Here is a 12,409-nt window from a genome sequence, read left to right on the forward strand (position 1 = left end):
GTTGACGCAACGTCGATGGCGAGTTGACGCGACGCAGCAGGTGGAGCTTGGCCGTTAGTACGGGGGTATTGAATGCACACAGAAGCAAGTCACATGTTGGTAGTCTCAGCAGGGACACACAAGATCTATCATTGCATTCTAACTGTTTAGAACTGATTCAAAAAGAATCTCTCTGTCTACACATTAATTCGACATGCTTTACAAACCCTTTAGGAACTATAGCGTAGTAAAGTGTTACCAGTTAAATTCTCTCAACACCCTTGTTTGCTCTCCTTCTCTCTTCTTCCCTCTCTTTTAGACGTAATACTCTTTGTCTTTGTTCTTCGTGCCCTTGGTGACTGTCTTAGCCACAGCGGCCGTCGTTGTGGTCGCCGTCTTGTCTTTGACTACTGCACCGTTGCCCTCGGCGACAGGGTTGTTGATGAAGTTGTGGCCCTGGTCGGTCTGGTAGGAGCCCTCGTCGCGGTTGCGGTACTTGTACATGGCGTACAGCAGGATGAGAATGCAAAGAGCGGCGGCCGCCACAATGCCAACCACCATCCCCGTGGTGCTACTGGACTCCCTGATCACCTCCACTGCACCAGGGTGGCCCTTCTCACCGGAGCCCGTCGGGTCGGCTGTGGGCACATGGGGGAAATTGGGGGGGTAGGTTAGTCCTGGTGTGTTCCGGGATGACGGGGGGGCGGGGGGTAGAAGCACTTGGTCGCGGGTGTTCATTTTGCCCGCGGGAATGTGCAGCTGGTCAGGGTTAGCGGTGGGAGCGGAAGGAGGTAAGGGGCGGGGGTGCTGGACCCTACCCTCGCCGGCGGCGGGGGGAGGAGGCAGGACTGTCCTGTCAGTGACCATGGGGGAGTTTTTGTAAAAGTCCTCGTCATCCGATTCCGTCATCTCCCCCGAACCGAAGGCCGAGACCTCCACAGGGTCCCCGCAGTCCTCCTGATCCGGAGGGCAGGGGGGGTGAGGGTTGGAGAGTATCAGGGACTCTTTGGTGGTCTCAAGTGGGGACAGGAGGGTGGGAGGAGGGGGGATAGCAGGGTAAAGGGTGACGAGGGATGGGGGCTCAAGGGAATCCACTGTTATTATTGGTAACACTAATTCACCTCCTGGAAAAGAAACAGAGAAGGTAAGGGGAAGACATATTAGGACAGCGTTAGGAAATCCCAGACAGGGATAATGAACCATTGTCCTCATTGCACAATGTGCTCATTATGCAGTATGTTCCAAATACTTCATTAAGACTACTCCCTATAAGGGGCAAGATAATTATGTAATCTGAAGAATAGCATGTACATGATAACTAATACTATGGAAGTGTTTACAAGTTCTAAATTCACATTTCTGGAGTTTTATTTGAATAATATAGACAGCAAATCATGGGGATGAGGTAACTTACATCAACATATTGCCACATGATTTTTGCATGGAAAGAAAAACAAATTCAACAAAGCTGTTTCAGATTGATCTTAAACGGAATCCTATTTTCCCTCTAAATGTTTTTAATTAGCTAGCAGAATGTTTATGTGCACGTAGGAGTGTTAACATTTGTCAGTGGAGGTTTGAACATTACTAATACACACATATGGCACTGCCAGAAAACATTCATTGTGTATAAAGAACAAACTGTATACTGTGATAACATACAGTAATAACAACTTAAAATGGCACAAAGGCATCACTGAGGGACTAAACAGACTAGAAAACTGTAAAGGTACATGAATTAAGTCCGAGGAACACACAGACAGAAGGTACAGTAAAGAACACACTGATAAAGGTAAGGTACAGTACAGCAAGACCCCCATTCACCCATTCTCTATTGTTATTAATATGATTATTATGGGTTGCAAGGAGGTAGGAGGAGGAGGTGGAGTGAGAGGGATCAGGAGAATGTCAGTTTATCTGGACACATTCTGACATCCTAAACACACAGGCACAGGACAACCTGTTAGTTAGACTCTAATATAAAATCAGTTACATTTAGAATTCTTGAAGTTTGCATGAAAACGAGCAAATCTTTATCATAATAGAACAATCATAATCGCTGGCCCCTCCTTCGCACTGTTTATGAGTAGCTTCAGTCACTAAGCGCTCTACTCACTACCGTGCATCACTTTGAGGTCAGATTCGTGATCAAATGAATGAAAATGACAAATGGAACATTCCGGTGCCTTGTTAAAATGGCAGATGGCTCACATTATTTAGGGAAACCAGGACATCAGTGTCTTTTTCAACCTCACTTTGACAAAGTTCCAGGGCCAGTCAGTCAGTAGTAAATGATTGAATATTTCTGAAAAGGTTTAGACGCAGAGATTGCTGCACGATGAAGTGAGTCAGTCAGTCATTCTTATTGACCTATTGTACACTAAAGCTATTCACTTGATAGTGTGTGTACTACCTGTCCTCCTAGTCTAATCTGGGGCTGGGCGATATGGCCAAACATTTTATCACGATATATTTGTTCATTTTGGTCTTTAACGATAATTGGAAAAATCATGATATATAGAAATAATGCTCTGTTAAGTTTGAAGGGCATTTTTCTGCTTAGGACTGAAGCCTGAAGAAACCAGAGGGTTCAAAATACCAGGCAATAGGTATGTACAGAGAGGTCACTATCTACTGTACTGTATAATTGTTATTCTGTATGCGTGACATTAAAAAGTAGACCCTCCTTTAGTTTTTCTACTACACGCACCATTCCCTCTAAAGTTAACCAACACATGGAATTGGTAAATATAAACCTGTTATGTCAGATAAAAAGAGACTGGTTCTGATTAAATAAAGATTTCATGGTAAAAACTCAAAGAAATCTAGAATTGCAGAAGGGTTTCACATACTTTCAAGCAGCACTGTATATATACTATGATACTGAAGGCTGCTACCCTTAACCCTAACCCCAACCTTTCCCCAGATGGGCCAAATGACCATGGGATTGTCTTGGGATTGGATATTGAAGTTGACTGACTGTTGCTTACTGTCAGTATGGGATTGCATTCTCTCTTGGCTGTTTGAATACTGTTTGAACTGTTTGTGTCACCTGACTCTGTAACTGATAAGATGATGTCTGATTGGTTCACCAGGACAACATCTCTGATTTGAATACTGATGGTTCAAAGGAATGTTAAGCCGCAGATCTTAGTATGCAGGCCATGTGTCTTATTCTCTCTCTCTCTCTCTCTCTCTCTCTCTCTCTCTCTCTCTCTCTCTCTCTCTCTCTCTCTCTCTCTCTCTCTCTCTCTCTCTCCGCAGTTTCTCTCATTTACCATGAGGATAGGATGTAATGTTTATTTATGTCTTTGCCTTGTAATAGATGTATTCATTTACAATGTTATTACAATGTTTTTAAAGCCTCATTTGATTTATTCTCACTTGACTATTCTTGCTCTAGTCAACCCAAACACAACAATTCTTTGCACATAGTGTTAATTAAATTAAATGGAGTCAGATCTATTGATATTAATATTGGAATATGCTCTGTTACTAACCGCCAGCCACATTTCCCTGCCAATCTTTCTTCTTGTAACTGCCCAAGTGTCTACAATACCGGCGTAGTCTACAGTAAATTCATTTTTTCAAAGCCATTCATCTTTTCAAAGCCATTGGCCTAGATTATACATTGGCTGTAAACAGATTAATTTAGAAAATCCAGCAAATTGTTGAGAAACGGATTCTGTCAAACCAATCAAGTCAGCCCTAGAGCTAAAGCCGGTTCAATAGTACAGACAGTAAAGACAACAAATGAATAGTTAAACTGGAAACTTTTAAGATGTTTTGGTAAAACGCTGGACAGTTCGGATGACAAACATAGTTAGGCCTACAAAAAAAACATCTACAAGATTGTTTATGCACCGCCGCTGCTGCGTGTGTACGTGCCCAGCCCTAGTCTGACGCATGTTTTAAATGGCCTTTACATACATTAATCTGAACATAGGGTAGTACATTTTAAGTCTAACCCCACCCATAACATAATCACACCCATACTCGTGTGTGTATAGTTGTTCTAATATAGACAATCATCAATCATCCCTCACCGTGTAGAGGCCATTAGTGTCTTCTCTACCTTTCTCTGTTGTTCCCTGTCAGTGTGGGATTGCATTCTCACATCCGCAAGGGAAAAGACAGTTTATGCATCGCCTCTACTGTGTGTGTATACAGGTGCGTGTGAACAAACAGGTTTGAGTGAAGGAGTCTAGGGAGAGGAGAGGAAAAGAAAAGAAAACAACGCTCTCTCTCTCTCTCTTTTCAATGCCTCCTGTCTGTTTTCTTCGTCTCTTTGTCAGGGGATACGCCGGACGCAAAATGAACTTTTACTACCACGATAAGACCCGCTAGGCCTTTATGATCGAGTCAAAACATAATTGAAACAAAATCAAATCCTTTTATCGTCCTGCCCTAGTCTGATGTATTGTTCTACATGGACGTCCATACATTCATCAGAACATCTATAGGGTAGTAAACAATTAAGTCTAACCCCCACCCATAACAAGGTGGTTTAATCACACCCATACTCGAGTGTGTACCGTCGTTCTAATATAGACATTAGCGATCATCCATCACTGCGCGGAGGCCATTAGTGTCTTCTATATCCTTCTCTGCCTTCATACCGAGTAATTATCAGCCACGGTCTTGTGCCTTATTAATCGTGGCCTTATGCTCAATACAATATTGAGTTAGAAGTGAAGTGAGGGGAAAGATGAACCGTGAAGACATGCAAACTGCAAAACTTTTAAATAGCGATACGGGTTAGACAGAGGCCAGTGAGATCTATCCGCAAGCTCATTAAAACTAAGCAAAGGTTCTATTCAAATTGAGAGTACGTAGGAGAGATGTAGCTCTTCCCACCTAGGGCCATGATGGCGTCACAGAGGAGAACCAGGACGGACTCACCTGTCCCGGGCTCACACTCCTCCAGGTCCTCGTCATCGCTGGGGCACTCCGCAGACGCCACCAATAAGTCGTCTGAGTTCTGAGACTGAGGAGAGAAGATAAGGCGTGACGTTAGAATTATAAGGTTCTATCTCCGTTTTTGTCAAAATTCAGTTTTTTTTTTTACATAATCTGATCCATTAGGTGTTTATTAATGCCTGTGTGGTGTTATTTTTAAAATGTTGACATTTTTGAGTTAGTAATTCATAAAATACAAAGGTTCCATCTCACAAAACATAATGGAATGTAAAAACGTTGACGCTCAATATCTCTGAACTGCCCTAAACGGAGATAGAACCTTAGAATTCTAAGCTCACGAAGAGACAACGAGCTCTCTGTCTACAAGCCCGACAATACTCGGCTGACGTCGCAACCCGCAATCTATCTTACTTGGGAATTATTTTGTCAATATCAAGTATGAGAGACATTTCAAGATGATTTAGTGACTCCCTAAGAGAGTTCAATTCCTTATTTGAGATTTCCCCTCACAAAATTAAAGCTGTAGCATATTGCAATTTGCTGTTTCCACTTGATCAATAACAGAGGTAGACAAAAAAGAAAAAATCCAATAATGAGCTCAGGATTCAATTTCACAGTGGTTTCATGATTCAGTGCTTCTGCTCAAACAGATGCATCTCTTTTTTATTCATTAACTCCCATACCTGAATATATTGTGAACTAAAAATCCTCATTCAGAAACTTTCACTCGCACACACTTCAAAACCACTCTCAAAAAACATTTACAGGAGGCTGCAATCCGTAACTGGACCCTCTAAATAAAAAATCAGATTAAAAGACCAGAACTACCCACTGTACATACTTTGTGTTTTGTCCCCCGCCCCCACCTGTGGTGTATGTCCCCACCTGTCCTACCCGCTGTACATACCTTATGTTTTGTTGTATTGTTCTTCCCATGATGGATGTATGTTTATCTTGTAGATAGTAATAGTTATTTGTCTGTATTATCTTGTAGATAGTACTAGTTTTGTTGTCTGTCTTACATGTAACGATGAATTGAGAATCAAGGACCCCAATTGAAATAAGCCAGTGGCTTTCTTGGGTTTTTATCCTGTTAGTTGACCTTGTATGTAATATGTACTTTCATGTACCTACTTCTGCAAATCTTCTAATAAAGTTTTCAATCAATCAAAAAAACATATCCTGCAGCGCATCATTTTGTCTACAAAAGTGAACGCATACAAATGTGATTACTATACTGTATGTATTGCTGGATAGAGTATTTGAATTATTCTATTATTAGTATGTACATTTGTATGTACACATGAGCTGCAACGTTTGCAGGAAAAGTGCTATACAAATAAAGGTTATAATAATTATTATTATTATTATTATTATTATTTGTATAATGTATGTATTATTTGTATCTATCTCATACAGTACATCTACATCTGAGTTGGTTTAAAAGCATTTTTTAAATCAATTCTCATTTTCAAAGGCAACGTATTCACGGTGTATGAACTGTCAATATTAAATACATGAATATTAATTTGACGATATGAAGCTAAACAACACGAATACTGTCAAATGTCTGCTGGATGTTTGGTAGCTGTAGGTACTACAAGCCACCAGTAGGTGAAGCTAAAGCATAAAGCTGTCTGCCATTATGACCTTCAGAAAGATTATTTACAATTCAACAAGGGATTGTGGATCTTGATCTATGTAAATCTATGATAATGACATTGATTTACATAGACATGGACGTTTGACACCTGGAGTAAACAGTTAGGCCATGATTGACAGTGAATCATCTACCTCATAATCTTTTGGATGGCCTTATCAATTTATTGGTTTAAAGAAAGGAACCTATTTGGTCCTCTGGGTCATTATATGTAATGACTACTGGATCAGTATATTTTCCCTGGGCAGGCATATAGAGTGGCTTAAGACTGCTGCAACTTGCCACTGACAGGCCCAGGACCAGTATCCTACACTAATTTGACCATATCCCCCAAACACATTAGTATATCTCCCAAGTACTGTCATTGATCAATGTTTTTAAAGTATTTGAAAGGGTATCAAAGCATTAATTAAAAAAATAAAGCTTTAGTCACTGTGATCAGAGCTATTGCTTTGTCGTTTTAAACCAGAGGATAAAATAGTTGTCTTGTCTGCCACTTGTGTCGGTGGTTCGATCCCCGGCTCCTCCTGTCCACGTGTTGACAAGCAAGACACTGAACCCCAAATTGCTCCCGATGAGCGGGCCTTGCATGGTAGCTCGCATGGTAGCTTGCTGCCATTGGTGTGTGAATGTGTGTGTGAATGGGTGAATGAGAGGCCATTGTAAAGTGCTTTGGATAAAGGCGCTATATAAGTGCAGTCAATTTACCATTCCACATATAGCACCATCTAGGCATTTTGATTCTCTAATTAAAAGACTATTACAACATTAGATTTGCCTGACTGCATTCATGGAAAATGTATTGTAAGTGACCGTATACATTTATCAGGTTGGATATTTTCATTAAAAAAAGGGTTGACTATTTGTCACGTCATAACCTTGAATGCAAACCGTAACGAAGAAGACAATTTCCCCCACAAATAATCAACTTGTCTTCGGGAAAACACACAGGCATTATATGTAATTACATGTGTGTGTGTGTTTTCTGAAGACAAGTTGATTATTTGTGGATGGAATCGCATGTCTTCTTCATTACATTTTCTTTTCCATTTTCCCACAGCTGTCCTGTAATGGGGGGTTGAGAGTGAGAAACGGTGAGTTGTGCCACTGGTTTAGGAGAGGCTCTTATGGGAGGCCCCTAGTGAACATACATGTACTGGAAGACAGAGGATAGAGGACAGAGGAGTACTACGTGCTTTCCTCCCAATTCCATCGAGCTGGAGAGCAGACCCGCACGCCTCTTTGATAGATAGTTAACCAGAATCTGCTGCGAAACTCTAAACACATTAGGCTGTGGGCCTAATAACAGCTCTGCGGTGGTCTCTCTCTAAATCCCCACTGCCTCGCTTGGCCTCCCTAAGGCTATTTATATTCAGCAACACTGGGTTTAACCCACTCCCTAGTCCTGCAGGGGCTGAATTCGGGTCCATCAACATTCATGCCGTGTGGCTGTGTATGGAAATAAGCAGCCATGATTGGTATAAATTGTTATTGAGCATGACCTTTTCTTCAGATCTCATTTTTACATTTACATTTTTGACATTTAGCAGAGGGCCTTTCTCCAAAGCGACTTACAACAACTACATTTGTCTAAGTAAGTGAAGTAAATCATCTATCCACCAGTCACCATAAGAAAAAGAAATCAATACTAGGACCAGGGGCCATTGAAAGTCATAATGCTAGAGGAAGAGAGAGGAAGAATTATTATTATTATATATTTTATATATTTATTTACAGTACAGAAACTGTACTGGGGGGGGGTAGTGAGGATGAAGAGGTCTTTAGGAGGGACAGTCAAGATGTAGCCTGAGGAAATGGGCCTTCAGTCTACAGCGGAGGATAGATAGTGACTCTGCAGTCCTGACAGAATCTCCTGATCAACAAAGTGGGCCACTGAGCAAATAAGAATTAATCCCTGGAATAAGGGAGTATTAGGGAATATAGGTCTTGACAATTCACACTGGCGGTGGCAAGGCTTTTGGTGTGGATCTGTATATGCACATAGGCCTAATATAGCTTGTAGTCAGTGTAGAAAGAGAGATGGAGCCTTATTTTCTTGATTTTTTTAAAGGATTTTCAGCTGCACAAAAAAACCAACTCTGTCTCTGGCAGAAGGCAGTTGTTACTTCTCTCAAAGAGCTCTGCAAACCATTGTTATTGTTTCCACAAGGTCTGCTCGTGTTGTACATTGTGGGCTGTGTCCTTGAGATTCTGAATGCACAATACAAAATACACGCATGGGACTGAATAATATCCCACTGTGCCAATCTCTTCACTTCGAACAGGAATTCACCATAACAAACTGCAATAGAACCCTTTCAATAGAAAGCTAACTTTTATTCAAATACTTCTTCTTCCAGCGCAGTGCTTTGTCTGTTTTCATTAAAAAAAACAGGTTGTTTTTGTGGTTTTTGAATGATTACGGCTTCTTATGGGCAGGGGGTACAGTAAGTGTCTGGTCATGTCAGGAGGAAGAGGTAGAGGAATTGAGCGAGAGGTAGATTTAGTCAGGGAGTGCTCTTAAAGGTTCCTCTTGGCAGTGCTGATGTGTACCATGTTTGAGTGGCTGAATTAACCATAATGTAGATAGAGTGTCTGGTTCATGCAACCGAGTTCCTGATAATGTACAGACTGCAATCCCACAACTAAACTGCTTCCTATGCTACATAATGATGTCATCCCTTCGAAACCACTCCCTGGTATCCCTACAGTAGCTCATTGGGATAGTACTACGCAGTACGCACGCTATTGTAGTAGAATGATGATTACTAAACAGACTGGTAAGATGACCTACAGCATGAGGCCTTGCAGGACATGACAGCGTTCCATTATAAATGGTAAATGGACTGACTTATATAGCGCCTTTATCCAAAGCGCTTCACAACGGCCTCTCATTCACCCATTCACACACACATTCACACACACCAATGGCGGCAAGCTACCATGCAAGGCGCCGGCCCGTTCACTGGGAGCAATCAGTGTCTTGCCCGAGGACACTTCGACATGTTGCCAGCCGGGGCTCGAACCGCCGATCTGCCAACCTTGCAATCATTAGACGGCGGCTCTACCTCCTGCGCCACAGCCTCCCCATTATAAATTCATCACCTCCAACAACACTCATAGCTCATGCCCACTGGAAAAATATGTCTGCCCTGCTTTGGCCTACATGCCCCCCCCCCCCCCCCATGCCCCCCTCTTCATGCCCTCTGACCTGGGAGATGCTCTCCCTCATGCTGGGCGAGCGCTGTCTGCGGGTAGTGGTGGTGGCCATGGTGGTGGTGGTCTCCATGATGGTGGTGGACATGTCGGAGGCGGCCAGCGGGGTGGTGGAGGTGGTCTCGGTGGTCAACACGGAGAGCGAGTCGCCCACCAGCCTCAGGTTCCCCTCCGCCTGGACGTTGGGGTCGCTCTCCGCCGCCAGCTTCAGCACCTGCAGGCCGTTGTAGTACAACCCCGAGATCTGCCCCTGGAACGGCCTGCCCTTGTCATGACCCCCGATCTTTATCGCCGCCTGGCTGTTGAAGATGGTCAACTGTCTCCCTGTAGTGGAGTAAGAAGGATGAGAGGGGAGAGGAAAAAGAGATAGGACAAGAAGAGGGGGACCGATATGGAAATGGAGAGAAAGAGAGAGAGACACAGAGACAGGCAGACATAGAATTATAGAAATTTAAGGGTATGGAATATATTGCTGCATAGTTCAACCCAGTAAGGTTTTTAGCAATAGATAGCTACTGAACTTAATACGTAGGTTAAGAGCTTGTTGAAAAATGTTGAATTTAATTACAGTACAGTCTGATTTGTATTCCATAGCTTAAGCGTCATCTGCCAGATCCTAGGCAAATGTTCTACTCAGGCCTTAGGCATGCAGGTGTCAATCATACGTGAACTTCCTTTACCACTCGAATATTCAGGTTATTCTATTTAAGTGAGCTAGGTTTGAATGGTAGTGATGGTGTTAACGATACTTCCAAGTCCTTTCATCTGATTAAAAGTGTTTAACAGCAGAGTCAGTGTTGCCTTTATCTTGGCCTACTTGTCACAGGTAGGCTTCTTTTCAGGGGGCTTTTAAACTTTTCCAATTTAACAAGGTAAGATGGCATTCAAGTACTATACTAATTATCATCTACTTTGATTTTTTTTTTACTAGAATTGTGTCTGAGAGAATGTCTTGGGATAAAGGGTGACATTGTAACACCACAGCATAGAGGTAAGGCAATGTTTTGAATGGATGGACAACAGGACACTCCCCTTTCATCCTCTCAGCGGGAGATTGACAGGCCAGTCGAAGGTGCTCGGCTGGGACATGGGGGGTGGACTACCTCTGGTCATAGGCAAGTGTTTCATCCCTTCCTCCCTGATTAGATTGGGTTTTATCTGACTCCACCACTGACAGCAGCATCACTGATAAGCAGTGTTACGTCACCAGAGGAGATCTGCAGTTGCGAGAGAGGGTAATGTGCCCATCTCATTAGAATACTGATTAGAAAGTGCAGTTAAAGGGTTGCAGACGACAGTTATCTACTGTAACAGTCTGTCAGAGTCTCATTTTTTTTTTGTCCCAGAAAACATCTTTGTGGTTGCCAGAACACCAGCCACATATTTTTTTTTTGGGGGGGGGGGGTTGGGTGGGATAATGCTCTTTAGTGTGAACTGATTACGTTGTAGGGTTTAGTATCGACAGTTTAGGGGGAATTCATGAAACCAGGAATATCTTAATTCAAACTTAGGTTTATTGTGAAATACCGGTAACATGTATTCCCCATTGTTTAGCATGTTGTTTAGCATTTGGATCATGTTTATGTATGTCACAAGAATAAACAAATAACAAAGTAGCAAAAAATCAGCAACTTATTACACACAGTTATTAAGGGGGACGTGGTTAGGGGGTTAGTCAGTCAGGGGTTATCTTCTGTTTAGTTATTAAGGTTTTAAATCTCTGAAGAGGTGCAGCAAACCTGAACATTCTGGGGATGGCAAAGGATACCGGTGGCAGATATGCTGTACCCATTTGGTGTCTTTTTGAATGGTACTAAATGATATGAGTTAATTAAATTTAATTAGTTAAAAAAAAACTATTAATTAGAGCTAAGATGGCTGCTTAACAAAAGATTCATGTTCTGATTATAGTTCCGACAATCTATTGTCAATTTAAAGTCCAAATGATCCCAGGCTGACGAGCGGACCGTTCTAGATCCGTTTCTACAGTAGGTAACAGCACTTGATCCTTTGCTTGTCTCCTCTGTCTCTTGGCACTGCACCTCTTCCAGGGACCCAGGTAACTTGATTTAGTAATTAATTAATGGATTAATTGATTTCTTTTTTTACCTTTATCGAGTAGCCACTCATCAACTACCCGACCAAGTCTGTATGGGATTCTTTGTCTAGCAATAGCCAGGCGCTCATTATCAAAGTTCCCTTCAAAGAATTTGGAGAGACAGATTAGAGGTTAAAGTCTGGAAGTTGAAAGATCACAAGGTTAGAGACAGGGCATCATGACTAACAGGTTTAGCAAGTTATCAATTTTAACCCAGCTTCAGGTTAAATGTAACTTGTGTTTTCCCTTAGTGGCATTATTGGTTATTGGTGAGTAACAAACAGTACACTAGTTAGAATAAAGTTTAGTTCTATTTATAAAGTACTGAGCTGTTTCATTTAGTGATTTGTGTAATTATGACCGTTTTAGCTTAGCTTCAGTGCTTAAAAGTACAAACTAAACGAGAGAAAAGAGAGAACATTGTAAATGAGAGAAAACAGTAAGAATGCAAGCAAGCATGCATTTAAAATACAACACCAATCCATACTTCAAGTTTTAGATTACACCGTATGCATGAACACAACATGAGCACATTC

General features: G+C 41.9%; 1 protein-coding gene across 1 annotated transcript in view; it reads right to left on the minus strand.

The window, feature by feature from the left end:
- Window positions 1-294: 294 nt before the first annotated feature.
- Window positions 295-12,409, minus strand: part of nrxn2a (neurexin 2a) — a gene marked incomplete at both ends in the record, with an annotated part of 162,800 nt that continues 150,685 nt past the window's right edge. The window contains 4 exons of the mRNA XM_080549562.1: window positions 295-1,103; window positions 4,882-4,966; window positions 9,771-10,099; window positions 11,885-11,974. Coding sequence (XP_080405688.1) covers window positions 295-1,103; window positions 4,882-4,966; window positions 9,771-10,099; window positions 11,885-11,974 — 1,313 coding nt within the window. The remainder of the gene's footprint in view (window positions 1,104-4,881; window positions 4,967-9,770; window positions 10,100-11,884; window positions 11,975-12,409) is intronic.

Source organism: Nansenia antarctica (assembly GCF_963989245.1).
Source record: "Nansenia antarctica genome assembly, chromosome: 20".
NCBI classification, from domain to species: Eukaryota; Metazoa; Chordata; class Actinopteri; order Argentiniformes; family Microstomatidae; genus Nansenia; species Nansenia antarctica.